Consider the following 18,300-nt stretch of genomic DNA (forward strand, 5'->3'; position numbering starts at 1 on the left):
TCTTTTTAAAACTGCTATTTTCTTTAATTTACCTTTCTTTTATATAGGTTGATATTTAGATTTATTACAAATGTAATATTTTATATATATATATATATACTGTTTGACACTGTTACTTTTCTCGATGTTTTTGTTCTTTTTTAGTATTATGCTATTTTTTGTTGTATTTTTTTAACTGGTTTTATTGTAATTATGTAAAAGGTTCATGGAATTTTAAATAAATAAATATAAGTAGTAAAATTATGAACGGCTATTTTTTCTGTGGTTCAGCGTCAATCAGTCAATCATCATCACCAAGGACATAAGTTTATTAAAACACACCGCAATTAAAATTCAGTAGATGTTTCCACTATGATTCAAATGTCAACCGAATCCAATTAAAATGCATAAAGCCAAAAATGGCCACTTCGAACGCCGCATGTCCTATGTGATACATTATATGTCAACGGTATCATATGAAAGAAAAATAGTCCTTCGGAAATAATGTTCTAAATGCTAGTTTTCAAAAAGTGTGTGTCTGAATCGGGTTGTGATCCCGAGGCTAGTGTTGCGGACTCACAGATCAGAGGTTCGAGGCTCGAATCTCACTCTACCCCAACTTGATTTCATTTTGTAAAAGTGAGTTATTTACAACTCGTTAAAAATGGCCACCAAAATTTAAATATTTGGGTGAATTATCAGAATGCTAAAATTTCATTTTTTAAATATTATATTAACGGAGGCGTTTTTATTGTTATTTTTATTAAATTCATTAACTATGGAGTTTTATAAGAAAAAAGAAAAAGATAAATCTTATTAAATTTTCACAACGTTGCTCCGGAATATCGAAAAGAGCTATGCATTCCAGATGTATCAACTGACATACACGGCGACCGGAAATTTCATTATACATACATGTTCGCAACCGGCGAAATAAATTCGGTGAACGCGCATATGCGGTTGCAGGTCCTATGGTATAAAATGCTCTCCAAGCAGAAATGGGAAATTGTGAGTGTGATGTTTCGGAAAAAACTTAAAACCACCCGTTCTTTAAATCTTTTGAATAAATCCGTAGCATGTGATGACAAAATAAATTGTTTTATTAAAATGTTTTTCCAAGTTTTTTCCCTCTCTGTTGCAATAAAATGTCAAAACCCGAAAATGTTTGTTTTCAGCTAAGTACCGGCATAGTAAATATATCATTTTATGTATGAGTGTGTACCACAGAATTAAATGGTCTACAGAACATCAACGCGCGGAAAAAGAAACCCTTTGTAATGAACCGACCGTCATAAATAATGGGCCAGTTGCCAACTGGCTACACAACATGTAATTATTAACAATTACTACAGTAGTCTTCATTAAACGATTAAATATTTTGGTAGACATTTACTGAACATACATGAATTAATAAGTGACTACACGAAAAATAATTTTCGTTCCTCTGTAAGTCCGGAGTAATAAATCATTAATATAAGGCAGATAATCGATTGATATTTACTGGCTAGTTGAAGACTTAACATTATTGTTATTAAAACTGTTCAATAGCGTAATTTAAAAAAACATTGCAACCATTTTGAGATAATCCGGTGCCTTGCAGAATACCAGGTGTAACATGTGCGAATGATTTTAGATTAGACTGTCATTTTAAGAATAGCGATATGTTGATTGAAACACTTCGTTTCTTGGTGAAAGTTCCCTGAAATAAAAAATAACCAATGACCGGTACAATAGCTTTCGCGACATCTTCGAGATTGGTTTTTTATTATAAATTTAAACGAAGATGTCGCGAAAGCAATGAAACCGACCACTGGTTATTCCAAGTTTGTGAATTTAAGTATCGCTCATTTTGTATTTCTATAATAAAGTAACGTGTTTTGTTACATATCTCCAAAAGTTTTTTATTTAGAAAACGAATAAATATTTGAGTTTCTTCGGTATACAGTCCATTCAAATCCTTAATAATAGTTGCTTATGTGTGCTTCCACAAACTTCTTACACAGTTAAAACTGTTTACTACGCAATCATACAGTCTTTTTTGCTGTATGGAGTCATAGGCTGGGGAGGAGCTTACAAGACAAATTTACGTCCCTTTTTGATTGCCCAAAAAACAATCGCTAAAATTATGTTAAAAAATGCATGGAACTTACCTTTCAAATTTAGTTTTCAAAGAATTAGATGTATTCTCAATTGATGATATCCATAAAAAAGCATAATCTATACAAATTTTCGAAGAAAAAAAAACCTACCAATTTCTCAAAAAACTCGAAACCCTAGATTTCCAAAAAAATATTTTTACATAGATGTAATACAACTGCAGCTTTAAATTATTATAATTATTTCAATTTTAATAAAAACATGTATCTTTGAGAATATAATATCTAATTTTAAAAAATGCAAAATAATGTAATTTCATAGAACAAAACAGCCGATTTCCTTCGAGTACCTATTAGAAAACTCAAAAATTGATGTAGTTAAGTCCATCAGAGATTTAAAACCTGTTTTGAATTTTAAACTGACAAACAACGAGCATATAGATAATACAATTAATAAATCACTGAAATTACTAAGCTTCATTAACATAATATCCTCTGATTTTACTAATGTCCGTACTATCAAAATTATTATTATTTATTGCTTAACTGTTCGCCCTCTTCCAGAATATGCCTCCGTGGTCTGGTCTCCATTATATGTCAATCGCATAAATCACATTGAATCAGTCCAACAACGCTTGCTTCGAAAAGTAGCGTGGATGCTTGGACTAGAGAGAGGTAATTATTCTTATGCTGAAATAGTCAATGTTAAATATTTCTAGTCTACAAAAACGTAGAACTAATATTGACTTCATACATATGTTCGGCATACTAAATAGTATAATCGATGTTCCATCATTACCGGGACAAGTAAAATTCAATATTCCGACTCGTAGATTGAGAAACAATAAAGTACTGTTCAACGATCAGCACAGAACAAACTATTGCCTTAATTCTCCAATGACCCGTCTTTGTCGTATTGTTAACTCAAGACAGGATCTGGACTTTTTTGGTTTAAGTTTACAACGATTTAACCGAGCACTAAATAAATAGTCCAGATCTTGTCTCGATGTCCCTTATGTTTGTCAATGCTTCTTTCTTATATTTTGGTGTTTTAAACTATTCTTTTATTATAATATTTAAAACCGATAAATTGTATACATGGACAATGTCCGTAAATAAATCAATTTTAAGGAACCTATTTTAGATAATAAAAATGAAATGTAAATATAATACAATGTATGTATAGAAAAATAAATTAATATAAAACGAAGTCCCTCTCTAAACACGAGTTTTCACTCTATTAGAGAGGTGGAAACGTAATTATTAATTATGTTTGTAAATATATATTTTTTCAATAAAAAAAATAAAAAAATCATACGTGCCGTTCGGTTGTGTCCGCTTTTAAAATGACTAGACTTGAGATTTTTGTTTATTTGATCACGCTGCGTCTTTCTTAGTCGTCATTGTCCTACGTTACCATTAATTAATAAATAAATAAAATTCTCGCTTGAATTTTTTTTACCATTCTTTCTTCATCCATTCGTTCTACATGGTCAAACCATCTTAGTAACCCATTCTCAATTTTAGTTTACTCAATATAATAGATTATATATCTAGAAAGCCAATAGGGAAATTTCACATACTACGAATCCCCATAAAAAAATATTAAATGGATTTAGAATAATTAATTGTATTTTCAAAATCAAATATTTTTTTAATTTTTTTTCATATATTTTTCTTTAATACTTTACTAGAAAAACGCGACATGTTTTGCCTTAATAGTTGTGACGTCAAGATTCGTGACAACGTTCTAAACAAATTTGCGTGGCCGGGGACAAATAAACATGAATCGTGACGTATTAAGGGCGTGGCTGATGGAATGACCATTTTTGCGGGAATTCAAAATTTTAAATTTAAAAATATTTTTTATGCCACTAAAAAGTAACAACTTTTTTTACCGGTTCTACAGACCTTTATTACTTTAAAAATGTAAAAAGAAGTGGTATTTCCCTATTATCAATAGATATTTTTTATTTCAAATTCCATCGCCGAAATCATCAAATAATAAAATTAATTTATTATATTTACTGGGATTGATAATTATAAAATATTTTACAAAAATCTTTATAATTGGGTTTTGCGCATCACTAGTACATAGCATTGGAAAACCACTTGTTATTTTTTAATATAATGAACTGATTTTCATCTGAATGTAATTACATTCAATTAAATTGTTATGCCTGTCTTTATTTTTCCATACAGCAATGTCCGTCTCCATGCTCGCGACCATAAATTCAGTTCACGATTCGTTCACCCATATATTTCTCCCAATCCGTCCCGAAGGTGACCGGGGTATTTTAAATTTTTATAGTTCTGAAATGTCCAAAGTTTAAACCGTTAAATGGGCCAAGACTACCAAAGTGAAAAAACCCTGACTCATGGCGGATCAATAATGTTATTAAATTTATGGCGATGTCCACAACGGGGCTAGTATTTATAACTACCATTGTCTTTGACTTGCCAATCGAACTCTTCTGATTTATTTTTTTTGGATGAACCTTAAAAGTTCAGATGAACGGAACACTAGTTGGGGTGTAATAAATTTATTTTAAGAGCAATGCGATGTTTTTTTTTTCTTAAAATGGTTTGGTCAACACGAAATCAGCGAGAAATAAATAATTCAGTGGTTTAAACGAAGCCATTTAAAGTAAAAAATATATAATTTTATAACACTTCATGTTTAAAGTTTGGTTTTTTGTGTAAGGTTTTAACGAGGTTGACATGATATATTTCATCACTTGGCGTACTTTGTAATAATCCTCATTCAGTCTACATTTAAACTTCTACATCTTTAACATTTTTAGGAGTCTTACCTTTATTTTATCGAATCCGTTTTGCTACCGTTTTGTGACCCATATTTTGGAGGTTTTTGTGAAGTTTGATTGAAGAAAAATATTTCAATTATTTCTTGAATGATTCTTTTAAAAAAATATTTGCGTTTTTTAGATTTACATGAATATTAAAATTCAATAGAAATATTTGCGTTCTTACGATTTACGTCCATACAAATATTCAAACTGAATAGAAATATTTTCAATGTTCTGAGTATGTCCAAATGCTCGAAGACTGGATGGATTTTCTCACTAGGGTGTTATTCATATTTAAGTTTGCAACAGAGAGGGAAAACATTTTCGAGAAGGGAATATGGAATTCTAGGCATTTATTGAATCAGATATTTAGAACATTTCAGAAATAAAACCCGATTTATTCCAAATACAATAGTAAATCGACAATTGTAGTAGACAGTTATGTTATGAAAATAATATAAGAAAATGTAAAAAAAAATAATTCAAAGTTAGGAAGTGCTTTCCTAAGGGAAGGCCCACTGTCGTGAAATATGTTGACATTTGAGGTGATGCGATTAAGTAGCAAGATTGTTGTTCTACCAACCGGCATTTACAGGGCTTATGACCTGTCATTGGCTGGTTTAAGAGGCCAATTCACACATTATGTAACATTCACCATTCTGCCTATGTTTGAACATGCACATTTACATTTAAATAGAAATATTCGCGTTCTTACATCTTCTTCTTCATCTTTAAAGAGATTCTAAGATCTTTGTTGCAGAAAACTAGTTGTTCTTCTGAGGTGATGAGGTCCAACTGTTCCTCCATCTCTTGGGTGATCTTTAGCCACAGTGTACACAAGTCTGTCACGGCTCATTCTGTCCACATAGTATCGTCGTCTTGATTTGCTCCATCATACGATATCTTCTATTTCACACATATCTCTAATTATATTATTACGGATTCGGTCTCTGAGCGTTTTATTTTATTTGGGAAATCAACAGTTCTACATACATATTTATAGTAAACAAACAGATATAGTGTACAAATTCAAAACTAATAACAGATTTCCACAAAGGAAACAAAGTTATTAAAGAAAATATATTACATATTAAATAAATACATATAAGTTTATACATATAAAAATGTTATTTTCATGTACTCGTAAATATTTTTTAATAATCAAAGAATTTTTATTTTTATTTTTTAAGAACAGTAAATTATTGTAAATTGGGTGGAATTAGGACAAAGATGCTTGAAGAGAGTATAAGGAGGGGAAGGGAGATGTACATATTTATTATTATAATGTCTACTAAGTTACATAATGCATTTTTAGTGTAAATTTTAAATCTGACAAAGTGATGTTTGTGTAATCCATATCTTTAAATTTTGTATTGTACACTGAAAAAGTCCTACGAAAAAAATCATTTTTAACATACGATTTTTTACTTATTGGTACATAAAACAGGTGGTTTTTTCAGCAATAGACTTAAGCCTTCATTTCAACAGTTCTAAGTAGCTCTTTGGTACGAACATATTACATGTTTTCTTACGATTTATACAAATATTTCAATTTAATAGAAATGTTTACGTTATTATGATTTAAAGAAATATTCATATTTAACAATAGAAATGTTCCCTTCTTATGATATTAACAAGTATTTTAATTTAATTAAAATATTTGCGTTTTTATTACCGAAAACAAATCGAGACAATCAGTGGCAATGCATTAGCATTGAAAATGTTAGGATTCGTTCTGCGTACTGCCAGGGTTTTTGAAAATACCCGCGTACTGAGATCTCTTTAAAACTCTTCGGTGCGAAGTAGACTCGAGAGTGGCTCGATAATTCGGGCGCCACATGAACTGAAGTACTATCTTATGATAGAGAAAATCCTAAAGAAGTTTCTGAGATATCTCTACATGAGAGAGTACGGGTATTATCTTGGCTTGGCTACAACAGTTTAGAGACTAGAAGGAGTGTGTATTTGACTACACATTTTTATCGATTATTGCGCGGTATGGTCGATAATCCTGAGATTATGATAAGCATTGGTTTGTTTGTTTCTGATAATTACCTAAGACAGCATCAGCCTAAGTTGTTTATATATTCCGATATGCAGAACCAACCTGCTGATGGCAAGGGCTACCGCTATGCTGAACAACATCGCTCCGGATATTGATCTGTTCCATGTATCCGAAGGGGTTTTCCGGGGCAGGATTTTCCTGCTACTTCGACATGGGTCTCTTTAATGTATTTTTTTCTTTTTTTATAATATGTACGTCTTGAATGTATGTTTGTAATGCATATGTTATTTTTAAATAAATAAATTTAAATTAAATTGAAATTAAACACCCACTCTGTTAAACATTCTAATATATTTATTTATGTATACACCCAATGGGCATTTTTAAGGACATCTTCATACATAGAAAAAAAACAGTGGTATATCGTAGACTTGGTGGGAGTGGAAGCGGGAGAGAGGTGTTTATAATTGAATTTGATTCAGTGATCGTTTAAAAGAAGACAACTTGTTATCAAAGAAATCAAGACTGGTATGTTTGTTGGCAGACCTAAGAAGTCTGGGCATAGGGAAATGAAAACCATAGTTAGCTCTATCGTTATCGGTATGAAAGAGTATGTTTTGTCTGAGGTTTCTAGTTGGGATATTTGATTTTATTGAGCTCAGTAATTCAAGCGCATCAAAGAGTGAGTTGAGAATTTTAAATAGGACTAGAAGGTCCGATTTATTTCGACGGTCTTGAAGAGAAGATATATTTAAGGTAGTTTCTAACTCATTATACGTATATTGGTCTCTGAATAAGCCCAACCTCCAGCCTATCTTTTTCATATAAATATTCATATTGACATCATCGTTCCCTTTTCTTTATTAATACTATTGCATTGAATGCGACTTCTGCTATTCCTACCCTTTTGACTACATGGTTTGACAGTAAAGCTAGGGTTTCCTAGGACAGCGGTGCCCGTATCTTAACGGCCGTAGTGAACGGTGATGCGGTGGACTGCCGTTTTAACGGTGACTAGAGTGTAGTTTCCTAGGAAAACAGTGTTAAACGGTGTTGATAACACCGTTTTCATAGGAAACCACTCTCTCGGCACCGTTACGACGGCTATCCACCGCATCACCGTTCACTACGGCCGTTAAGATACGGGCACCGCTGTCCTAGGAAACCCTGGCTTAAGGAGATTTTGGGCCAAATATTTGTTTATACTTTTATTAGCCCAGAAATTTTATTCAGGAAAAGGAAATTGTACAACATAAATTATGTCAAATAAATTATTTTTTTAGGATTTTTGTCTTGATTGATCGAGTCTATCCATCGTTTCCAAATGTGTAAAAACACGGGTAATCATAAATGATGGCCAATAAAATACACACCTACAACTTAGCTGTCAATCAATAAAAATCTGTATCGAATTCATTGCTAAAATTCATCACGAAATAATTTTAAACATATAAGTAGTCATTATGTTTTTTCTTGTAAAATTTGCATTACAATGTTCGCATATCAAGACATTTTGCAAATTCATTGTCCTGTCCAGAATCCGTCCGCGTATTGTTGTGCAAGAGTAAATTTATTGTTTATTTATGGGTTGAATTAAAATTGAATGATTGAGACAGGGAACATGTTGTAAACTGTAAACCCAAATACGTCGCGTCGTCTGGTATAAGGCCAAAAACAGATGGACCAATTATCTCAATTACCCATCAGAAGTAAAAAATGTTTTTAAAAAGTTTTTATAAAAAATGTGACATCCAAACCTACGACGTCTTGCCTTTCATTAAATTTGTTCCAAACATTTTTAACCTTTTAACTGAAAATATTTCAATTTCAGGGCCATTTTATTGTATTGTTTAATAATCGAGTCAGAAAATAGGAGGATTGGGGTTCGAACCTCGGGCTTCCTGCTCTGAAGTCCGCGACACTACCCACGAGCACAAAACCCCTCTTAAATTTAATTTTGCTGCAACAGAGAGGGGAAAATATTCCCATTTCTTAAACTCTACCATCTGTTGGCTTTTGTGAGGTAAAAGAGCTGAACCGATTCACCTACTAGGCAACGCCTGAAAATAAATTATCATTTTTTATACTTCTTATACCAGTTAGTTTAATTAACAATGTTTTGAGTATGTCCAAATGTTTGTAGACAGGCTGGATTTCCTCCCTATTATTTAGATCTAAATTACAACAGAGAAAGAAAATATTTTTAAATAGAGAATATGGAAGTATAGGCATTCACAGTGCTAAATTACTTATTTTTTAAATTTTAAATGTAAATTCAGCAAAGATACGTACGTACGTTTACAGGGCTATTAAAATCACAGAATTTTTAACTTAAAATTTTAAGTACCTGTCAAACTGCCTAATAATAATCATAGTTTATTAACAAAAATGTCAATTACTTTATCTACTACATACACACTTAGGTTATAGATTTCTCTGGATCATGTCTAGTCTGCCTAACTAGGTACAACCTGTTTTAAGGCAGACATGTTTATGCAAAAATAAACAATAACATTACTACCTACAAGTTAATTTACTATACAGTTATACAATATTAATTTATTAGGAATGTATTTTGAGTAAATTTTCCGATTTTTCTCGACCTAAACCCAGTAACCAATTTTTAACAAATTTGTTAAATTGAATTCGGGTCACGGTTTCGTAATTTTTGGGTAGCATATTAAATATTTTGGGGCCCAGAAACCTGAAATTTCTTTGCCCGAATTTAGAGTTTGTAATAGACCCCATGACCCATTCTCTAGTTTGACTGTTGGTAGTGTGGTAATAATAATGTGTAGTAATATTGCATTTTAAGTTTTAATTTCAGTTCTGGTAGTGTAATGTTTTTTGTAAAATCTGTATTTAAAAAAAAAAAGAATTGTATACGGTACAAGACCTATAAAAAAATGTGTTTTTGGCATTTGTGTTTTGCGTATTGGTATATGAAATACGTGATACTGTCTCACATCCTAGGCCACGATTATGATGGGAAGCTAAGGACATAATACCTTCACCATGACGGTATAGTTGAAGATAAATTCTCTCGAGCGATTACGAAGATACACTTTCGACCCCACATCAAAGTTCTGGGTAGATATATGGATATGTAAGAAGAAGAAGCGTACGTCACGGTACACATATCTACGCACCAAACTGACATAGCTTCATTATGACGTCATAGTTGAAGATAAATTCTCCCTAGCGATTGCGAAGATACACTACCGATCCCACCTTCAAGTTTTGATGTAAGTACATCGATTTGTATCGACGGGTCTAGTGCCCCTCGATACACAAAAAAAATATTCCACCTAGGAATTTTTCCATTAATTACGATTTATTTATCGTTTTTACGTTTTTTTTATTCTTCAAAGCCTATTAAAAATATAAGAGAGAAATAAGTAAATTATGAAGTCGAATAAATAAAATCAAATTCTGAGATAACTGTCAGTTTAAAAAAAAAACGCCTAGATGCACAGATAATGTTGCTAGATTCTGCCATATTATCATATAAGAGCATCTAGGCTAAAAATGTTGCCACTTAAAAAAAATAAATTTAGTTATTATATTTTTTTTTATCTGTTCTACTATCTTCCGACACGTAATAAGCCGGTAATCTAATCACTCGGTAGACAAATACTGACGATCGTTAAGCATACCGTCTTGGTAATTGTCAAAAGTCATATGAAAATCATGTTTAAGCGATCATTTTTGGCTTGAATTGAGATTTATTGGAGTTTATAATTGCTTTGAAGTGGCCACTTTTTATCAGAGAAGCCTATTTAAAATAAAAATGAGAACTATTTTAAAGTTTAATTCAGTTAGGAACGCGGACTAAATTTTCCGGGACATTCATGGTTGGTTTCGATCATGTGATATCGAGATGATAAGTGAGTAGAACCTGCCAAGTGTAGATGAAGATAGTACAGAAGTTAAGTATACCGTCTCCGAATGTACCGATAAAGATAGCCTTTATAATCGCAGCCCTGACCAGAACATGTATGGTTATGAAAGTACTAAGTACCTCTAAAATTAAAATAACTTTTAACCCTTTTTGTAAATGACAATATTGGAGTGAGGGGAGCTTGGTTGTCGGTGTATCAAACTCCCCCCTCCCCTCTCGTTACTCCCCTGCAGAAGTAAGCAAACATTTGCTTTTTTTTTATATTTTGTTTTTTTAAATTTTATTCGTTCTAAAAAATTATTTTAATTTGCCAATATGTCGTCTTGCTCATACTGATCATCGTGGTTTCGGATGTGATAGGGTTTAATGAACACCCTGTATAATACAATTTCCGACAAGACAACAAAATGTGACAAGAATATTTAACGCATGACTCCATTTGTGCGAAATGTGGTGTCTGTTTAGTATGATTTTTTTTTTAAAAGAGGCTTAATATTTTAAATAGAGGCTAATTTAATTAATCGATGCTAAATATTATTATTGTAAATGAGACTCAGCTTAGATAATCTTCACCAACAAGCCACAAAAAGTGGCTATGTGAGGTTTTTGTATTTGATGTATTCTTTGTTTATGTCTCCTAATTTTTATCCATGTGTACTTTTTAATTTATTGAATAAAAAAAACTAATTTAAAAATGCTCAAGCCGAGTTAAGTGTACAAAAGTTTGAATAAACAAATAAGGTTTGATTTTCCCCAGGTGTCCGAGGCGTGGAAGGCGTTCGCGTCGCACGTGCGCGAGCACGATGGGCTGAAGCTGACGCTGCGGCGGCTGCGCGTGCTGCCCGCGCGCGCCGCCAGCGTGGCGCAGCAGCTGGTGGACCGCCTGCGCGTGGGGGACGCGCCGCGCGTCAAGTGCGCGCTGGGCGCGCTGCGCGGCCGCGCGCTCACCACCAAGACGCACCCGCGCAAGAACTACTACAGCTTCAAGGGAATCAGGTAAACGCCGCGCCGCGCCGTCGCGTCGGCGTCGTGATCGTAGAATAACGACGCGACGCGTGTGATTTGCTTCAACTTAACATGCGAGCGCACTATGGAAAATGGTAGAGCATCGGCATATCATAATAAATTTTTACCAATGTTGCTACTGACATATTTCAATATATTTAAAAAAAGTTTAATACCTGTATGCAGAGACAAAACTTAAGGTGATGAAAGTACATTCTATTGTCTTTACCTTCGGGTTATTTTCTGCATTTGAAATTAGAATGTACTTTCCTCACCTTAAGTTTTATCTCTGCATTCGGGTATAAGTGTCAAACTATAATATTATGCTAGAATTTTAACTAAGTCAATGTAATACTTTCTTTTTTCAATGCCACAAACTGTATTTTTTTACGAATACCATTTTAAATCGGTTCACTTCATCACTTTAAAAGTTAATTTCTTATTAAACTTTGGAGAAATAGATATAAAGTTTTTAATATCTGAACATTTCATCCTTTAAACATCATAAAACATCTAAAACATTTAATTGTCTTCCTTTATATACATATAAATAATTATAAAATAATTTTATTTTTATTAAGTTCATCGAGACTTTTGTCAGTCACCTACGTCTCCCCGTGGTTTACATTTAATTCTGTTTTGTAGTCTGGGTATTCGTATAAAACATTTATAAAAATTAGTTGCCAAAATTTGCCTATCATGAAGTTATTACGAAAATTTTTAAATTTAGACTGTTTATAAAAAATATTTTCGAATTAGTTTGTTATTAATTAGTACATTATTGAGTCATTTATTGATATTATTGATAGGTATTCGTCATTTATAATAATAATAACCCATCGCTATTAGTTTGTATATATATTATAATTAAATGAACACAATTTTAAATGTTTTCAATATTATTTTTAATATTTTACTGTATGAAAATAAAAATAACGTAAAAAAATCATTTCATACGGAGCCTTTAAGACTAGACTCTTTTTTTTAATATACCTGTAAAAATAAAAGAGTTGTTGACTTTTGATCCGAAAATGACATTAATTTTCCAAAGTGGGGCGGTTTAATTTTTTTTTAAGCTTTTCGTCACAACTTGATAAGTTTTCAAATACATATTTTGATTCATGATTGAGTCTGTAAGAAATTATCATTAGCTTAGAGCACGTGTAGCCGTGTTTAAAATTTTTTTTTTTACGGGAACCTGTATAACGTATGTACCTTATCCGCACCGTATCCGGAAAAACGAAAGTAGTTTGGGAAAAAAATGGTGAATCGTTGATTGACATCGGAAGCAAGGAGTCTGAAAACTTGTTGACAATGAGGAACTTTAGACCTGCGGGAAATTGAATACAAAATATCTTACGCGCGGTAAAAATTACAGCATCAAATTATACAGCAAGTTTCTTGAAAATGTACGAAAAAAATATAATTAAAACGAACTACGTTGAACGACCTCACTAACTGTGAATCAACCAATGATAAGAGCGTTGTGAAAGATTTCCGGTTTACTTATCGTCCTCGGACCAATCGACAGAATTAACCGAGAAGTAGCGGCAGCGAACTTGAGTGTTTTTTGTGCCATTTTGCCTAATATGAAATGTACAAGTAAATAAATAAATACGTTTTCAATTCCATTTTTTTTAAATTAAAAAATGTGATTTTCAAAAAAAAAATAGGGTATTCTTAAAAATTTCAATATCGTAAAAGTTTTCTTCTAAAATTATGCGGTTTGGCCCTGAAAAACCCGGGTATACATAATATAACATAATATTAGTAAAAACTTTACAAAATCTAAGTCATTTAAAAAAAAATATTGAATCTAAACTCTACTATTTCAAACACATAAATTATGTTTGTAATTCAATGAACTGAAATGCAAATGAACATATTTTATAGTGTAATAACTTTTTATCGTAATCAGATATGAACACCTTATTTAAAATGCACATATTGTATTGAATAATTCATTGTATATGATCTGCTGTGGGGTATACGATGTTTTATCGTTCAATCTAAATTACCAAATGAAAAATCCATTATTTCTTATGAGTACGTTTTTCTTCCCAATAAATAAGAGAGATAACTACTTACGCCTCAGAGTAAAAATTATCTAGAGAAGCCCTTAAGCTCTATTACATAGATTAAAGGCGTTTCAATTTTTCGGTTTAGTTGTAGTTTAATTATAAGTTTGACAACAACCGTTTAATGGACAGTTTCGGTTACTACTCGCAATTCTACATCCAAATACCTACGACCCGTTGTATTGCTGTAATTTGTAGCTAACGTCGTGGTCAATAATCGTAGAATGGTTTTTATCCGTATTGGCGACTCTATTAGGTTATTACTCTAATACATACACATATGGCCAGTTATAAAGCCACTGATGTAGGTGAGATTCATCTGAAAGTTTAGTAAGCTTATCCAAAATAAAATACTTTTATTGGATTAAATTCTACGTTTATTTTTTATTCATTTGAGCGCATCCAGAAGAAATTTCTAATATATAATAATTTTAAACTTCATATTCCAGCTGCTTTATTTAATTATAATCAATTGTTATCTTCAGCAAATCTTTCAAGACTTTCTGATAGAATAATCCTAACTGACCTAATATTACTTTATAAAGTGATCAATTCATTAATTGACTGTCCTGATTTGCCGGAGTTGATGTGTTTCCGTGTACCTGGTCGACATACCCGCCACAGATCTCCTTTTTGTTCTGCAAGTTCTAGGACCAACTATCACATGCACTCGCCTGTCCCTAGGCTTCACAGATATGGCAATCAGTATAAGGACAAGGCTGATATATTTGTGTCCCATCTTACATTTTTTAGTATTAAAATAAATATATATATATATATATATTAAGTAAAATGAAATCCAATAAAAGTATTTTATTTTGGATACCTTACAAACACAAACAAAGTCACGTGTTATTCCTACATATATTGTGTTGTGTACGTAATGAGGAAGTTCAGTGGTTTCATTTTTTTTTATTTGTTAATAGACTGTTAAACTAGGTCAATTTTTTTTATTTTAATTTTTACATATCGTATTATTGGCGCTACGATTTTTTAAAGTTTTGTATTTCTGAAATAACTCCGCGTGTGACGTCAGAGGTTCATTTCCGCTTATTCTCATTCAGTTCTTCCCATTGGTCCAGAAGCGACAAGCAGACCGGAAATCTTCCAAAGCTCTCAGATCATAGGTTGATTCACATGAACCAGTGACGTCATTTAAAGTAGTGCGTTTTTATCCAAATATTTTTTATTATTTTTTCTGTACATTTTCAAGAAACTTTGCCGTAAAATTTAATGCTCTAATTTTTACCCCGCGTAAGAAAACATTTTTTGTATCCAATTTTCCGTAGGGCTGAAGTTCCTCATTGGTACTGTGTGAGATTTATGTTTTTTTGTGATAATATCATTGTATTATACCAACATAGCAATGTGTGTACAGCAATTAACATAATTAACAAATAAAAAATAATTTTAAAAAATATAAAAAATGGCCACTTAAACCAATTAATTAGGTTATAAGCCCTGTAAATGCCTAGACTGTCATATTCCCTTCTCATAAATGTTTTCCTTATATTTTTTAACGATTTTACGCGTCATGGCCCTGTCAATTCTTGCACAATACACGATACATGTGCTATGGCAAATGTCACTTAATATTGCATCTTTACCAGTCACCTTGACAAACAATACAATTTTGTTGTAATACTGTGTGTAACTATAATTCATGTAGAAACAAAAGTAAATAAAAAACTCTTATCTTTCTAGAACACACGCCTTCTCGCTTGAGAAATAAAACAACAATATCCTCTTTTGAAATTTGGAAATTCAACAATATCGCCATCTTATGTCACAATTATTTCCTAACATCCTGTAAGTACACATTTTATATATTGTTACTTGCCATTTGTTATTGAAATGTTTCTCATGTGCTGTGTTTTACTTCATCATCTTCCAAATAAGTTCCCTATACGCAGATTTTTTATAATTTATATTTATAACATTTTGCATAATAGTAAAAATTGTATTTTTGTCCTACGGATATACAAGGCATTTGAATATTTAAAAACCTATATTAACACGATAGATTTATACTCAATATTAATACCAGCAAAACTCTTTATTGCTCACTAGTTCGACCCCATCTATAACATGCTTCTCCAATTTGGTCTCCATTCTATAAGACTAATATTGACCATATCGAGTCTGTCCAACACCGATTTCTAAGAAAAGTGGCATGGATGCTCGGATTATTCGGTAATTATTTCTAATTTGATATTTCAATATAGACAGATTGAGAGATTGCTCTATTGAGCAATCTCTCAATCTGTCTTTATTGAAGAAACGTAGAACTGAGCTGATGATGCTGTTGTGATATCTCATTTCTGTTGCAATCAATTTCTTATCATGTTCCCAACCATGTCATCAGAAGTCAAAATATGCTATTTATCAAATCTTCTAGATAGAATTTTGTTTTTATGCCCCAATGTCCAGAATGTGTAGATTAGTCAATTCGTCACACAACTTGGAATTTTTTGGTACAGATCTTCCGGCTTTTCGTTTCCAATTAGCTCGATACTTTACGGATCTGGGTTTGGAGAGGGAGATTTAGCAAAATGAGAACTCTCGCCTTCCACACAGTAGCCAGGCTCTTTAAAGACCTGGGGTGCTATTCTGAACCGCTCTTGCGGCACGATAAAACAGTTTTTCTCGTGTGTTTTGTATGTAAATAAGCGAGATAATACGGCCACGAGCGCGTTTGGAATACCAGCCCAGGGCGAGAACTTTTCACGGGGACCTATTACAATAGATCTTCACAGGTCGCAGTGACGTCAAGAACTTGCATGGTACTGATCCCCACCTCTAAAAGAATGTAGATCGTGTTCGTAAATATATTGTATTTAATTTTATTCTCCTTGCATCATGTAATAGATCAAAGGTTTGTCTTCAAACCGGCAAAAAATGACCTTTTACGTAGCGTAGCACATAGCACGTGGTATTAAAAATGTATGGAAAACATATTTATATTCAATTTTTCACTGAACTTCCTTATTTACGCATTGTCCCTTACATAACGATGTTTTGAGTCTAATTATCTGTCATTCATCAAACTTATAAAAAATATATTACACGAATAAATTAGTATGCACTTTTGTAGAAAAAAGCATCTGAACGGACCGGTTCTTTGGCATATTATCTAACACTAAGAAGTTTATAAAAACTGGTCTCGTACAATCTGAACTCTTTCTGGGTCACTCGTTCTAAGAGGTTTTTTTAACTCGGCAAGATCTTCTCAAGTACAGTCGAGAACGAAATTCTCGATCCGTTTTTATTTTTATTTATTTGATCTTAAAATAGTACACGAAAGTCCTTATATGTATTTGTTTGTTGTAAACATGTATACGGCCTAAGCCAATTACAACAGTTATATGAAGAAACACAAGTTCAAGAAACTGAATAAAAAAAACGTAAAACTATGTAGCACAGACAAACAAGGGCATTAAAATAATGGTAAACATGAATATTCATAAACACAATCAACATATAAGACTTCGAGCTAATCCATGCCAAACCATCTTCATCCTAAACTGTGTTTATGGTGAAGAGATCTACGAAAAACCGGAAGGTCTACCTTTAAGAATTCCAAGTTATTCGACGAACTGACTAATCTACATATTCTGTACTTGGAGCATAAATACAAATGTTCTAAATACAGAAGCTCTTTTATAAATAGCAGATTAACAATTAACATCCATCTCACTATAGACGGTAGTGGGATAGAACAGGTTACACGTTTTGAATATTAAGGATGCTGGCTAAATAACGCGTGGAATCCGGATTCAGAAATAAAGACCAGGGCCTCAATTATGAACGCTATCTTCATCTGTATATATCGAGACGGTATACTTAACTTCTGTACTATATGTATCTTACCTCGGAATGTTCTACCTACTTGCCATATCGACATCATATGATCGAAACGAACCAATGAATGGCCGCAAAAATTAGTCTGCGTTCCCTATTTCGTTAACATTTAAAATAGTTCACATTTACATTTTAAATAGACTTCTGCGATTGAAAGTGCCCACTTCAAAGCGATTATAAACTCATATAAATCCCATTTAAGCAAAAAATGCTCGCTTGAACATGATTTTTAAAAGACTTTTGACACTTGTTAAGACGATATGCTTAACGATCGTCAGTATTTATCTACCGAGCGACTACAAAGCCAGCTCCTTTGAAGTTTCGATACGCGCACTCTGGAAGATAGTAAAACAGACGAAAAAATATAAAACTTTCTTACGCCTCGATACTCTTATATGTTAATAGGACAGAATCTAGCGACATTATTTTCTGCATCTAGCCACTCGTTTCAGAAACTGACATTTATGTCAGAATTTATTTCAACTTAAAAATTTACTTATTTCTCTTTCATATTTTGAATAGGCTTTTAAGAAAAAAGTGGCAATCTCAAAACGATTAAAAATTTAAG

General features: G+C 32.3%; 1 protein-coding gene across 1 annotated transcript in view; it reads left to right on the forward strand.

Moving 5' to 3' along the window:
- LOC148282834 (carboxylic ester hydrolase) overlaps positions 1 to 18,300 on the forward strand; it is an 80,484-nt gene that overhangs the window by 10,370 nt on the left and 51,814 nt on the right. Inside the window, exon 2 of the mRNA XM_088224471.1 lies at positions 11,546 to 11,784. Within this exon, the coding sequence (XP_088080597.1) occupies positions 11,546 to 11,784 (239 nt within the window). The remainder of the gene's footprint in view (positions 1 to 11,545; positions 11,785 to 18,300) is intronic.

Source organism: Micrasema longulum, unplaced genomic scaffold, assembly GCF_059751315.1.
Source record: "Micrasema longulum isolate JH-2025_06_02 unplaced genomic scaffold, ASM5975131v1 h1tg000286l, whole genome shotgun sequence".
NCBI lineage: Eukaryota > Metazoa > Arthropoda > Insecta > Trichoptera > Brachycentridae > Micrasema > Micrasema longulum.